The sequence below is a fragment of the Salvia splendens genome, chromosome 3 (genome assembly GCF_004379255.2).
Source record: "Salvia splendens isolate huo1 chromosome 3, SspV2, whole genome shotgun sequence".
NCBI classification, from domain to species: Eukaryota; Viridiplantae; Streptophyta; class Magnoliopsida; order Lamiales; family Lamiaceae; genus Salvia; species Salvia splendens.
Window position 1 is genome coordinate 6,584,999 of NC_056034.1, and position 15,556 is coordinate 6,600,554.

At 35.6% G+C, this 15,556-nt stretch overlaps 1 protein-coding gene across 2 annotated transcripts; it reads right to left on the reverse strand.

Annotated features, from left to right (window-relative positions):
- Window positions 1-2,040: 2,040 nt before the first annotated feature.
- Window positions 2,041-14,153, reverse strand: LOC121794612 (ADP-ribosylation factor GTPase-activating protein AGD4-like). Of its 2 annotated transcripts, none has more exons than XM_042192859.1 (20): window positions 13,915-14,153; window positions 13,730-13,806; window positions 12,905-13,005; window positions 12,426-12,496; window positions 12,261-12,323; window positions 11,645-11,689; window positions 10,854-10,919; window positions 9,871-9,918; window positions 9,680-9,775; window positions 9,555-9,596; window positions 8,968-9,183; window positions 7,975-8,106; window positions 7,301-7,519; window positions 6,994-7,077; window positions 6,633-6,890; window positions 5,336-5,457; window positions 4,639-4,723; window positions 3,691-4,145; window positions 3,182-3,315; window positions 2,041-2,408 (listed from the first exon to the last, which is right to left on the reverse strand). In XM_042192859.1, exons 1-19 carry the CDS (start codon window positions 13,960-13,962, stop codon window positions 3,201-3,203), a joined length of 2,343 nt encoding a protein of 780 aa, XP_042048793.1. In that variant the 5' UTR covers window positions 13,963-14,153; the 3' UTR covers window positions 2,041-2,408; window positions 3,182-3,200. The 2 variants fall into 2 exon arrangements, with proteins under 2 accessions (XP_042048793.1, XP_042048794.1); XM_042192860.1 differs by having other exon boundaries at window positions 13,743-13,806; window positions 13,915-14,152.
- Between the last annotated feature and the right edge of the window lie 1,403 nt (window positions 14,154-15,556).

A 15,556-nucleotide genomic window follows, 5' to 3' on the forward strand; every position in this document is an offset into this window, starting at 1 on the left:
TGTGTTACTAGATTTTCTGGAAACTAGCCCGGATTAATCGAGTTCACTGGTCTAAATGAAGAAAGGAACAGATTATTCAAATTCCAAATGGTACTGCTTAATGTGAACAAGTTGTATTTTATATTCCATCACAACCCTTTCTTTTCTCAATCAACTTAAAATTCAGTTTACAATGTTACATAGTATTGACAATGTGATGAAATACCATATGACTCTAATGTTGTTAATGTTAATGCAGCTTAACGTCAGTATATTTTATATGACCATTTACTGGATATTGATAGGAATTCATGCTTCTTAATTATGTGAAGTGAATCATCACTCTCTCGTGAGAATTTGAGAGAGAAGATTGACTTTTAAGAGTGGAGCGCAAATAGTTTGGAGGGAGGTAAATTGAACTTTTTGAGAAATGGGTTAAAGGATAGTTTAGTAAATCTATAATTATTGAAAGGGAAATAATAAGAAAAATGAAAAGAATAAATATAAAAAGGTGTAAAACCCTTATTCCGAAAAATAAGCATGTGTCGGACCCATATTTCGAAAGGTAAGCGAATTGAATCTCGTATCTCGAAAGGTCAGCGAATTTAAACCCATATTCCGAAATTTCTCACTCTCAAACAGTGTACTACTCACTCCCCTTCTATTGATTTTTTACGAAGCACATTTATTTTCAATCTCATTTATCAGTATAAAACTAATTATTTATATCCTATTTAAAATAAAATGTTTTTTTTATTATTTCATTAAAATAAAATATTTTTTAAAATAGAAATAACAACCTCACTAAATTTTTTCTTTATTAATTCGTAAATAATAATACATAAAATCATGGGTTGAAAAATAAATATTTCACATTTAAATATACTTCATAAAGTAGGATTTAAATTTCACATTTAAATATTTAAATTTCACTATTTTTTTTTATTTATTTTCTATTATATTTCTGAAAATCCGTGCTCTATGATCATTAATGGGGCACAAAGAAAATATTAAAATTTAATTAAAAATTAACCAAAAGTTCGTAGTAGTATGTTTGGGATAACTCATTTAAGCAAACGAGCTCTTAATAACAAGGCCCGTATATAATTTTGGCCCAATGTAGTATTCACCTTCTGCTTATTAATCTCTCCTCATTGTCGTTAGTTTTTGACCGACCGAAAATTGGCCAGGTAAAAATGTCATTTTACATATGATATAGTTCTAGGTTACCAATAACTTATCTTTATCTAGTTTTTAATCTTATCTAACAAAAAAACCACCTATTCACCCTTCAGGTTATAGCAAGATTTGAGGTAATTTCTAGGTATTTATGAGCGTTCTGTGTACAAGGAGTATAATTCTTGGCAGCCATAGAATTAATGTTGGGCCCACACTGTTTAATGCATGAATAGGCATAAATGAATTCTTCTATATTTAGGTGGTATTTGTAACTGCATCGATTCTCGATAGAATTGAAGGCAATACTCCACATGTACCCCTCTCATTTTCGTTCCCCCCACTCCAATTATGCCAAATTTGTTGGGGCATTTTAGTCAGCTCATAATGAAAAATAATTACTTAGAACAGAATTGTCCATAACGAAAACACGGCTTATTTCTTTGTCACTGAACACTTGCCCGGAGTTTGACTTATGTGGGCCCAACACCACTAAATCATCCTATGTTTTATTTCTACTCATCCCCCACACCAAAGAAAGTGAACATGTCCTAAAGAAATTACAATAAACATATAATGAAATATGTAAAATCAACTCGTGAAAATGAATCCTTCTTGGTCCCACAATATAAGTCACATTTGGTAGAACATGAGTTTTAAAAAATATAAAGAATAGTAAGTTACAAAAGTTAGTGGAACGTGGAGTTCACTTTTTTTATATTAATTTTATAATAGAATATGAGTGAAGTAAGTTAGTGGAATATGAGATTTACTTACCATTTATGGTAAAAGTAAAATGTTACTCTTATTGTGGGACGGACCGAAATGACAAAATATGACTCTTATCGTGGGGGGAGTAAAAAGGTAATGAACTCATTTGCAATCAAACCTAATTTAGCAGTCAAGCGCACTTGCAAAGTGTCCCCAAATAATGTACACCAATAAATCATCTGTTCAAATTCAAAAGTGATTATAAAAATTAACAGACAACACTCACATAGAAGTGAAACGGTCATAAAGAAACTGCTCATACATGCCATTGTAACTAAAGACAAAAAAACACAGCTCAAAATGGCTACTTTAAAGTTTGAGATGTGAATATATTGGTTCCGATTTCCACCATATACTTGTGTTCTTGCAAGAGGAATCATGTCCTCAAAAGTCTCACATCAAACTATGCATTCAGATTCTCATTGCCGATCTCAATTTTCTGGGCAGGTTTGTCACAAATTCATCCAAACGCACGGAGAGAACTGCGAAGAAAATGAGGATATAAGCCTACCACTAATAGCTTATGGAAATTAACGTGTTACGTAATGCAAATGCAAATGCAAAGCACCAATATAAATGATTAAGGAACCATTTACTAGTAGTACTATTTAGGATTTACAATATACATGATTGAGTATTTTTATCTTAGCCACAACAAGGATTTCTGCAATCCAGTAAAAGTAAGGTATCTCGCATAGTAAAAGTAATCAAGGGCTTTAGGATATCGCAGAATTTTCAATCCATCTTAATAAATAACAGATTAGCCTATAGTACTCCCTCCGTCCCATAGAAGATGTCTCACATGTGGGATGGCACGGGATTTTAGGAAGTTTTGTTTTGTGTTAAATGGAAAGAGAAAATATAATTTTTATATTAATGTGTGAGGGAATTTTTTTAAAAAATGGAAATGTGACATCTTTTGTGGGACAAACTAAAAAGGAAAGTGTGACATCTACTATGGGACGGAGGGAGTACTATTTTTGTCTATCGAGGCATATCCTGAATTGTAAATGCCCCTAAGTGCAGAAGATGTCTAAAACTCTTTTCAAACTATTTAAAACTAACAATCAAAATCAGGACCATTAGAATAGTGAGTCTCTTAGAAACCTTTTTCTATTCGTCTTGCAGGAATTGAGATGGGAACTAGGTTCACTAGCAAAGGAGTCACAACTGAACTTGATATGAAAGACACAAGCATCATGGAAAGAATGACGATATGATCATGTTAACAGTGATGAAGTGGATATAAACTCACCTTGTCCACGCCCTCCGAGTCACTCACTCTCCGCAAGCAAGATGAAGAGCTCCTCATCAGTTATTGCTCCCATCTCCATGGCCCTTTCTAAAGAAGTGCAGCCTCCACCATCCTTTATAGACGCCCGTGCACCTCTGGTTAATGTGTGGAGCAAACAAAGTGAGACTACCATCTGATAACGAATCAATACCTTGACAGATAATATACATAACATATGACATGTGATGTTTGACATTTTTGAAAGATGACATTATTACTTATTATGAAATACGGGAATGGCATGTTACTGTTTTGAACCTTGCTTTTCAGTGCATTTGACGGTTAACAATATGAAAAATGAACAGTAGAGAGCTTCGAATAAAACCAATACCCAGGAACTCATCTTTAAGGAAAGACTGTATGTATGATACTCTTCTTGCTAGTTAAACCAGGCAATAGAGTATAGATGAACAAATATCTTTTAATAAGGATTGAAGATTACTATTATTACTTTTTTGTTAGAGGATTACCTTCTTAGCAAATATTTTGCCATCACATTGTTTCCCTTCATGATGCAATGTTGCAGAGGAGTTCTGCCATGATAGTCATGCTTATTCACCTCAGCACCTAACTGCAACAACAGCTCCAGCATAACCAAACTTCCACCATGGCATGCCAAATGCAATAAAGAACAACCCTGCAGACAGCTACCGGGATCACCAGAAGAGTTTATCCTCTCGCATGTCGCTGGATCGGACTGTTTTATTTTAGTATCATGGGAGCATTCATTTGAACCCATGTCATCATTTTGCGAACCGCAGGCAACCATGTCTTCGTAGGTTGAGTTGACTATATTATGATCTGATGCTATAGTGAGTCGATACACTTCACGCAGATTGTTGCTTCTAACTGCCTCCCAGATGGTGGAAGCAGACAAATTTCTGGGTGTGCTAGCTTCTTTATTTACAAGCAGTTTGCCGACATACTGCATCATAGTAACTAAACACTCTCAGTCTTCTAAAAACAAGTTGAAAGCAACGCAAAAGAGAGGAAGAATAAGAATATCACAAGGATGTAAGACCAAATACAGTCTTTCCATATCAAGTCCCTTGTGGGACAATCAAGCGGAGAGATATTGGCTAAATCCTCATTGTACTGCCCTCCCCCAACAACAAAAAAAAAAAGAAAAAGCAAGGACAAGAAAATCCGTATCAATTAAAGAAAGGACTCGGCCCCCTAATCATGCCAATTATGAACTATTGAATCTTCCTGATATGCATTCCTTTCCTAAGTGCATACGCAAAAGAAAAGACTATTCCTACCCCAATTACCATATCAAACTTAGGCAAGCACATGTAATTTGTTTCCATTAGAATACTGGAGATATGTCTAATAGTTAGTAATAAAAATATACACCGCTGAGTACTGAGTAATGTACTGTAAAAGATAACATGAGCAGGATTTCTGAAGAAATATACCTTTGCTTGAATGTATAACTCCTTTTGATGAGATGTATCCTCTGGGCCTGGTTTGGTAACAGCGGGGCCTTCGCTCTCCATATTTCTGCATTTAGTGATTTCATAAATCAATTTGAACTTTTTATAATCAAAACAATTTGGAAGTGATTAGTAGTTTCTTCATAAAAATAAAACTAGAAGTATAATATGTGTGCGGGACATACAATCAGTCCCAAGTCTCCTTGGTATGTTTTACCAGGTTGAATCAGTAGAACCTGGCAGATTACCTATTTTAGCCGGTTCTCCTTGAAACTAAATAGCATGAGCCAAGTCTCCTCACAGTTCACACCATCATTGTTACTGTTACCGCTATTATCTAATGTTAGTTGTGCACTCAGTATCCTCAAAAAAATTCTCTTCATGAACTAATGTTTCATCCTGTATGTGTACTTGTGTATATAGTTTAGTTCTTTTGGGAGTGTTGCAGATTAAGTTTTCATTTCCTAGGTTATAGGTAGATATTTCAGGTATGCCATTTTCTTGTACAGTGGGTAACCTTTTTGTATACTAAATTCTGTTTTTACCTATAATTTCAATTAATAATTTAGGAAACTCCATATTCAGTAATAAATCAAAAGATAGTCAATTTTCAGGTAGAGGTCCTTGTAACCCTCTTTACGTATGCACTTTGGTTGCAGTAAAGTTTAAAGAAACTTACAAGTTGCTGTGCAGAGGAAGTAACTCCTCCCAGACAGAATTGCAGTATGTATTACCCAGTATCTGGAATAATTCCAAGACAGTAGGTTCCCAAACTTTGACATCCAAGGTGACTGACCTAATCTGTAAATGGCAGGCAAAGAATATTTAACTTTGGCTAAGGAGGATATTGAAACTTGGAATAGAGAAAACAAAGTTCAAGTACATCTGATTTTCAACCAAAATACAAATGTCATACTCCCTCCGTCCCACCATAAGTGTGAGGCGTATTCCTTTTTGGGCCGTCTCACTATAAGTGAGGCATTCTCTCTCTTACTTTTTCTCTCAACTAAACACAACTACCTAAAATCTTGTGCCCAAAAGAAATGTCTCACATGTAGTGGGACGGAGGGAGTATCTTTTTTTCTGTTTTTGGATAAGAGACGATTTTTCTGAAAGTGAAAGAATTGTTCAAAAGGCCTTAAATGTTGAGAACATTCTAAGTACAACATACAACTCAGTTGCCAGCTACCTATGATGCAGTAAAAGCTTAAAACTCCTTACGATTTAACACCCACCAAGCAACTCTATAACTTAACCCTATCATGCACCTATTCTAAAAATTCATATGTATCCTCGAAAATCAAATCGTACTCCTTTCAAGCCAAATGTATCTGCTGTGACAGAATAGAATAATTGTGTAATCGCGACAGACAGAAAGATACAAATTTACGTGGTTCACCAACGTTGTGTTGGCTACGTCCACGGGCAGGAAGATCAGATTGTTTTTAGATTACAGATTGTTTTTAGATCAGGTAAGGAGATTGTATTTAGATTGTTTTTAGATTACAGAGTTGTGTGCCCAACTTCTATATAAATAGGCACACAGATGACGGGCAAGGCCCAATATAACAATTAGGGCATAAAACAGAAACATAGCATAGCGTCGGGCCGGGGGCGCTAGCGGCCAACAATACGGATTCAAGGCATACTATCAGTATCACCCATCACTTCCCCATTTTTCTGATAAAGCCTTCAAACTTAGAGAAAAACAAGAAAGTATGGTAACATACACGGTAAGCCCAATCCCCCAGTAGTCAGTATACATAACTTTTTTACCAAGATTGTTTGAAATCTTTGAATAACATTTGTTTCATTTTACATGGAATAGCACAGATTATGCATTTGCCAAAGATGTTAAACTAATTCAGAACAAAGAGAAGATCAAATACGTAATAACTAAAACAAATTACAGAAAGAAGTACATCGATAGATATTAGATCCAACAACATTATACCCAAAGAGGATGAAGTATATACCTTAGATATGTGAACTCCAAGATTACGATGGATCCCTGAGCACTCGATGCATATTAATACGCCAAGATTCAGAGATGCCCAATCTGGTCCTGAAGCACTGCATTCAGCACATTGGTCATTCCCAGGAACTTCTCTTAGGATCCTGGAGACAGAATCAGCTCGGTTGACTCTTGTGTCATCTGAAGTGCTTCCAGCATTATCAAATTGTTGATTAAAAGACGCACCAGAGTTATCATCACCAATATTCCCCATATCTAACTGTAAACAAAATAAATAAATAAATGCCTTCGTTAAAAGAACTGCACTTTCCATAAGACATTTCAGACAATTGATTTACAAGTCTCATAAGTATAGACTTCACCTGGTGCAGGTGAGAATTCAAGAGGGATGCAATTACTCCTCTGATTTTGTTCATCCAGTCAAGCCTATCAGCTTCAGTTTCAGCCTATCTCGGCAAACAAAAGATGAAACAACTAATGAGTGATGGACTATCAATAATACCTCTAATTCTCCAGTACACAAGCGTGACAATTCGCAAGCTAAATTTGTTCTATCTAACATAATTTCCGGAAAGACGCAACATAACAGAAAACAGAAATTACTGATGGCAGTGGTACAAAAATTAAAATTTCGAACATCAATGTACTTGAGCATTCTCAACCTATTACCTGTAATGTATAAGTTTTGATTGGTGAAATTATTCGAAAGCATAGTCGTAAATCAGTATCCTCAGCATCAATCTTTATTGTTGAAGTACGCAAATCCACTGTGCTACAGCCTAAGCTTTCTTCACCAATAGATGATTCTCGGTGGTGCCTTGATCGGAATCTAGCAAATACACGATGATTATTCTCAGGTGGGTGGGAAGGATGCAGTGAAGGAGAAACCTGGGAAGTAGATGAAATTAGCATGACTACTTCAACGAGAAGGTGCTGAAGCATACTACTCGCCAGATCGAGTGGGCAGAAATAAGGTATACAATTTCTTGTCAAATTTTGTAGAGAGGTATTCAATGGACAGAAATATTTAAAATTAACTGACAGAGACACAAGAAAGTAACAAGCACAGACCCAATTCTAAAAGGGATTTCATGTTCACAAACTAAATAATAATGATTGAAATCTCAAAACTCAGTAGGATAACTATACACTTCATGCTGGCATGCTGAATGCAGATATACATAAATAGCAGTGCTCAAACATTCACATCAAAGTGCACATAGAGAGCATATCACAGCAACAACTAGCAGTTGACTGAAAAAAAAAGTAGACATAAGGGACACACAAATATGACACATAAGAAATGCAACTCATTGATTTGAATATCACAGTGTATAGCATACCCCTGGTCTGACACCTTTGTTTCTGTAATAATATAAAGTCCCCTGACTGTCAAGTACAAAGAATCTCCTCTTCCAATCTGCTCTGAGGCTTGAAGATCTTTTTAAAAGATACCCCTGCTTGATCGTCTGGACCTGAACAAATGAAATGGTGTATGATGTTTCATAAAGCATGAAGCATCATTTTTCACTAGTAACAATGCTGGGAAATTAACATTATGTGTTCAGATCCATTGGGTGTAAAAATGAAACTGTGCAACAGCTTGTATTTGGATTATGACATAATTTTGATCATTCCCTACAATTTAATACTCCCTCCGTCCACAAAAAATAGTTACATTTATGGACGGCACGGGTTTTAATGAGAAATTGGTAAGATAAGAGAGAAGGAGAAAAAGTAGGTAAAGTAAGAGAGATAGGGAGAAAAAGTGGGTAAAGTATAAGAGAGAAACTTTCCATTTTTAGAAATGGGACTATTTTTTGTGGGCATTCCAAAATGGCAAAATAGGACTATTTTTCGTTGACGGATGGAGTAAGAATCAGGAAATCCTGCTACCATCTTCTCTGGCTCAACCCAGACGAGATATGAGTCAAAACTGCACCTCTTTCATAGGTGAAGCTCTACAGCGTTAATATCATCCATAAACTTGACAAGCATAGTCAAATTTAAGACCCAACACTAACGAGGAATAAGTTCTTGCTCTGAATAAATGTGAATATTCACATTCTTGTCTTTTCCTTGTCATTTAGATTCATTCATTCGCAAGTTTTCTTCCCCTAGTGCGGGGTAACTACTGATGAAGATGCTGGAACTAGCATATCCGTGGTCTGTGTTGTAAAAGTTAACCAGGCATAGCCTCTCCACGACATCGTCTTAAGGCATACTACATTATTAATTACTTGAATGGCAGGGCTGGACGTTGGTCAATCATGCATTTGTTCGTAAGTAGGAAAGCACTCAATTTCTGATAACAAACTGTTAGCAACACAACTCACCTCACCTTTAGAAGTGGCCAGTATAATTGCATCCTTGCTCTTATAAGCATCCACGCGGTATCCATTCAACCCAACAGCATTTGAGGAGGTTGCCAAATTATTTGATGCCTGCAACAGGTCCAGCTCTGATTGTGTCCTAAACTCCTGGATCCTTTTAGCAAGTTTATCTTGTTCTATTTTTGCCTGCTCCTTCGATTGTTGTGCATATGTCAACACCTGAACTTGTAGAGAGAATAGCTCTGAATCACAATGAGATAAACCAATATAACACATGCATAATGTTTTGTGCGCGTATGTGTGTTTGTGTATAAAATAAGATGAGAGAGTATTCCTGCAGAAAGAAGGAATAATCTAAATGATAACAACACCTCACACTTCACTAAAGAAATTAGATACTAAAATATTTACTGTTGTATCTGAATGAGCAATTCAGGAAAGATTGCATATATCATCTTACAGCCTTTAATAAATTATTCCTAGAGAGCGCTGGAAGGAAAAAGATTTGCCACTATGATCTTACAACTTTAAAACCAATCCATCATTTGCCTTCAAAATAAGACTTGCACAAGTTAGGATGATTACCGTACCTGGTGAATAAATGGCTCCATTTGGTTCAGTAGGTTGAACCCCTATAAACATATATTGAAATTTTGGTCAGAATATACCAACACCATGCATGAGCAATAATAAAAATTAGTAACTGACAACATACCAATTTGTAGAACCGTAAGTGTGCATCCATAATTGCACTAAAAGATTCTAAGAACTCAAATTTCTTTTTAGCTTCAACATTCGTGAGAGCATGTACCTGAAATTCTTAAAATCAAAGGCAAGATAGCTCAAGTGCTAGATTATGAAGGAAAATTAGTAACAAAGAGTGAGAGGATCATTTGATCAGTATACCAAATTAAAGCGACTCCTTTCAAATGCTGACTTTGAGTTTTGTAGGTCCTGTCACATAATTAGCAGACAAGATTCCATCATTTAAAGTGCAAAATTACAAGTGTTATAAGTTTAAGGTATAATTCAAGCAAGTCTATATATGATAATATGAGTGCACATATGGCTACCTCACTCAATTAATATGACAAAGTAAAAGAAACCATGAAATGCCACCAAAATTGCATGGTAATGTGAAAGAAACCAGAGAACCCAAAGTTTAAATCACAGTCCATTTGATCAGTGAGACCAAGACAGGTCTCGCTCTTAGAACCCTGATGGGTAGTACAACTTAACATGCATAATCAGTTACATGCTTCATCCATCACTAGCTAAGTACTCCTATTTTTTTCTATCAATTTCCCAATCCAGTATTGCAAGAAGAACTACCATGAGACACATAAAAAAGAGGTGAACCACACATACCACTGACCACATCAAGGTGAAAAGATATTTAAATAGCTCACTTCCCCAACAGTCAATTAAAATTTATGCAGTTAAAAATGCACGTTTATACGGGAAGCCTTTTTTTTAAGAAATAGGAGAGTGTTTCACTCTTATTGATATGATACCTTATAAGATGCATGGAAATCTGGTTACGTTAAAAAAGATAATGGTTTTCACAAAGGTATATTAGATGAGATTAGTAGTACTGCACAGATATTATATTAGTGTACTCTAAGATTTGCTAACTATGACTCAAGAATTCATGCAGCAACAGTAAATATAAGATTACCACAGAGAGTGCATTCCACCTAAGTTCCAGAGGAAATTTGAAATCAAAAGACCACGGCCTAAAAGTTATAAAGATCAAACTCCATAACAACAGTGTGTCAGCAGGAGTAGTGACAGATGAAAAAATGATTATGTCCATGTAAGTTCAAGCAATAAACATTTACTTAAAGATGATAAGCGTGATATTAGTATGAAGGAATTAATAAACATACTTCTTCTAATTCAGCAACAACTTCATCCCGTGCTGTTTTCTTCAAAGAAGAAAACTTTTCCCGCGCCTGACAAAACCAAAGTCAAAGAAAACTTAAAGAATAGTAACATAAATTGTATGTCTACAAGAAAGTATCACAATATCAAATTCAAAGTACATAACTTGGATTTCACATTGATATTATAGGTGCAAATCTAAATTAGCAACGTATGGGACTTTGACCTGATATACACAATGTGAGGTGCAAACTCGAAATATATGTCTCTAAGGCTTGAAATAGGATTCTAAATTTTGCAGGTCATGAACAACTGAGAGAGGCAAGGATTTCTTGTAACTTATTGAGTGGTCTTTCACCTAACGCACACCATGTGTGGATAAGGGGACTGCTAGCTTTCTTTAGCTCCTACCGATCAATATGGACTTATAGCTAGCTGGGTAGTGTCTTCACCAGGTACATAGTGATGGAGAGGTGTAATATCTGAAGCAAAAACTAGCAATGCAGATATACTTAACTATTCCAGTAAAAGTTGGTCATTTTTTTATAATAGAACAACTAGGAGTCGTTTTATCTATGAAACATACAAGCATAAGAAGCCTGAACTGAATAAACTATCAGTGCTTTAGAGAACCAAATTACAACAGAAGCTTCAGAAGTGGTCCTGTGGGGGGAGGGGTATTGGCAGTTTGGGGGAGGGTATTGGCAATTTGACGATTAAATTTTTTTAAAAAAAGAACAACGTTAAGCATCAAAGTCTTCGGGTCATTGGAATTCTAGCAATGACGTTTAAATACCTGGTCGTACGTATATATGGCCTTGTCAAACTGGCGACGGGACTCCTGCAGGAGGAAATTTGTAAATAAGTATCATATAACAAGATATAATAACAATTAACAGATTAAATATACCATTGTATCTCTCTCCGAATTTGATCTAGAAGCCAAAACCATATCATTCTACTATTAACTAAGAGCTGAATGCTGAAAGAAAGCAGAGGCAAAAGGTTACTTGCCTCACGGAGGCCCCACTTAATTACTTATCAATGTCAGATGACAGGCTATTTCCTCTAGAAATGTCGTATCAATAAGGCAATGAGGATTCCATTCCTTCCACTATTTAATTTGATACAGGTCTTTTTTTTCTAACACAGATCTCAGTTCCATCATAGAGGCTAGTGAAAGTGATAAACAGTTAATTTTTTGACAAATGAAAGTATAAACAGTGTATTCTTGGCAAATGTAATACTACTATGAACTTTTGTCAAATTAAGGCACTTCTTATAACCGAAAGATAATATGCCACGTGAAGTAAACAACTAGAGAGAGTATATTTAAGTCTTTGATAGAAACATAACTTATAGATCAAATTTGGAGAGAGATACAATTATAATCATTGGCGGATGGGGCCTACCTTTGCATCTTGCAAATCTACAGACAAGAATTGAGACAGGCGGTCCACAAGAACATGCTCAACCTACAGTACAGGATATTCATCATCTCTATAAATAAAAGAATGGGATTTACATTTTTGGTTTCATACAAATAATTCACATTTAAGAAAACATAACATACTCACTTGAGAACGGAGAAATTCCTTGTATGTAGCAAGCTCACGTAGCGCATTGATAAATTTTGATAAAACTGGACCTGTCAGAAAGTCAAGAAAAGGCAACAAGAAAAATACTCAAAACTCTGGAGGCCATCACTCTCGCATGATACAAGAGAAAATCTCCGAATGGCATTACCACTGTATTAAATTTATCAATATAAAACAATATAACAAAAAAAATGTTAGGGCCGTTTGAGAAAGGAGACATGCTACCAGATAAAAGATCCTTTCTATTTATTTAATCATAAAAGATGGATATTCTGTCTTCTACAGAAAGCGTATGAAGAAAAATGTATGGCAACAAAAACTAGATGCTGCGCATACATAGAATAAATTTCTCCACTAGACATAAAATGATATAGTGCATTATAGGTTTAAATTGGCTGCGTGAATTTAGTGTTTGTGGGGGTCGCATAATATTTCTTCTTCAAATGCACTTTGCATACCTCCAATGGATACTCCAAGAAGATCATCAAGCCCACCACCAAAGGCTTCTAACGATGCAGCAAAGCTCATGTCACCATTGAATGCTTCACCTAGCATATCCCTACATCATATCCCCAATTCAGAAAAAAATGCCTTTCGCAAATTAATTAAGCATCTAATATCTGGTCACAGCCTTTCTCCAGCATCATGTATGTATGTTAACTTTCGGCAAGATGAACAGCCAAAAATACTGACACATGAACTAGGTTGCGTCCCATGAAGATAAATAGATAAGGAAAAATTTGGGCGGGTGGCCTACAAAAATGGCTACTATACGAAAGTAGGCATGGACAACTTTTATCATTAACCTTGGCTTTTCGAATCCATCATTTCCAATTTAGCATCATATATAGCACTATGGTGAGTTAGAAAAAAGTGACTGGAACAACATTTCTGAAATCCATGGAGCTATGCAATATGCAAAACACTAGGGCAATCACTATCAATCAATTTGCAGAGGTAGACATTACACGGTGTCAATATCAGGAACTAAGAGTCTGAAAACCATAATAACAAATCAAGGATGAACTACAGTGTTCCAAATCTTTATTGTAGATGTCTGTAAACCATTTGTTTCAAATGGATCGAGCTATTCTTATAGCCTACCTACCAGCATTCATAAATCATACCTATGAGCTCATCGCCCCACAACCAAGTTTATCAGGAGTTCCCTAAATCAACACACACACACACACGGTATATGTATTCATGAATGTAGAGCGCAAATTAAATTGGAGATTTGTTAGTAGTACAACTTAAATTTAAGGTAGAAGAAATTTTCTCACGTGTACTTCTTACAGCTTTTGTACAACTTCTGGCATCGATCTCTTAGCTCATCCGATGTCTGCTCCAGAGATCGCACCTAAACATCCGTCTCCGAATTAAAAGAAAAAAAATATGGAAGTTCTAACACACGATAAATAGGAGCATAAATTAAGCAGAACTAAATATAGGTATGCAAGTATTTTGCCTGTTTCTGGAACATGGGGGAATCGTCGAGCCTGATAAATGTGGCCATGTTTCTTCGTCGACGAGTTCGGAGAAAAGGAAATTGAGATCTGGCGGGGAAAGAGAACTATGAAGCGAGATAAAGAAGTCAGCCTGGGACGAAACGACGTCGTTGTAACATAAAGGTTTCCTTCCTTGGTGACGACGACAGCCTGTCGGCAAATGCACTCTCACTAATTTGGTGCCAGATTCAAGCACAACTCAGGTAAAATTTAGTCTGATAAATGTTGAATTATATTAGAAAATCCACAAAAGATTTTTGGAAATTGAAATTTTAACAAGATTTAGCTCCCATATTTTCTCGAACCGTTTGTTAGTTTTATTAAAAGAATAAATGGTTGGAAAAACTATAAAATTTTATTTGTTAATTTAGTGAAACGATAGAACTTTGATTTGGCAAATTTGTAGTTAAAAGATGTTGAATATTAGTAGTAAAGAAAACAATTAAAAAATATTAATAATGTATTGCACATTGATGCACTATTTATTAGCACTAAAAATATCTGCAAGTTTACAGGGTAGAACTAATATAGCTAAAGGTCAGTACCGGGATATCGAACACAGGGAATAAGATTGCAACTGGCTATCATATACTAAGCGTCATATACTATCTAGAGACACGGAGTTTTGGGTTTTGGTTTTATAAACTAGACAAAAATATAAACAAATATAAAAACAAAATAATACAAAACAGGCTAAAGAAAGTAGAGTTTTAGGATCCAACTACTACGACCTAGTGATGATTAATCTCACAGAACCCTTACCTTTAGTCTCCAGGATTATTAGGAAAGTCGCGATTTTCAGATAAGTCATCTCTCGAGTGCACTTATCCAGTAGATTAGAGTCTAACTATCAAAGTCTTCTTCCAATAGATTATATTCTAACTCCTTAAGTTCCTAAGACTCAAGCCCTCACAAAGGGTCCCCTCTCCCGAGTGCAGATAAACCTATGTGTTGTACTCGTTCCTTTTACCACGTAAAACTAGCTATCTCTCGATTAATCTAGTTAAACGGACATAGTTCTACAGTTGGCCAGACAAAAGAACAATAAAAGCACAAGAACAAGCAAAACAATCACAAGAGCTAGAAAAAGGTTCAATTCAATAAATCAAAACATATTCATAATAGTTTTCACCAAAAAATCTACGAATGATGTTTAACTACTCATAGACAAGTAGTAAAAACAAAAATAAAAGTATAAGACATGAAAGAAATTGATAAAACCCAAGGTTGAATCTTCAATCTTCAGTCTTTTCTTGCCTGGATCTGCAGAGCTCCGCTCCAATGGAAGATGGATGAATTATGTGTGGAAGATGGAATGGAAGAAGTGTAGAGAGGGAGAAGGATTGGAGGCTCTGAGATCGAGATTATGAATTAGGTTTGAGTATTTATAGGCGGAGAAAGGTTTATTTTTAATGATTTTCGTGCCCTACAAGAAATAGGAGAGATTTGGCTTCACAATATAATAATTTATTTTCTCCCGTAAATTTCCACCTAATTTTCGCCAGATGTTTAAGGTATCCACGCGAAGGTCTTTTGAAGACGAAGAGAATGGTATCTAGTAGCCACTGATTGGACTTCAAAATCGCTTCCAGAATGGGCTCG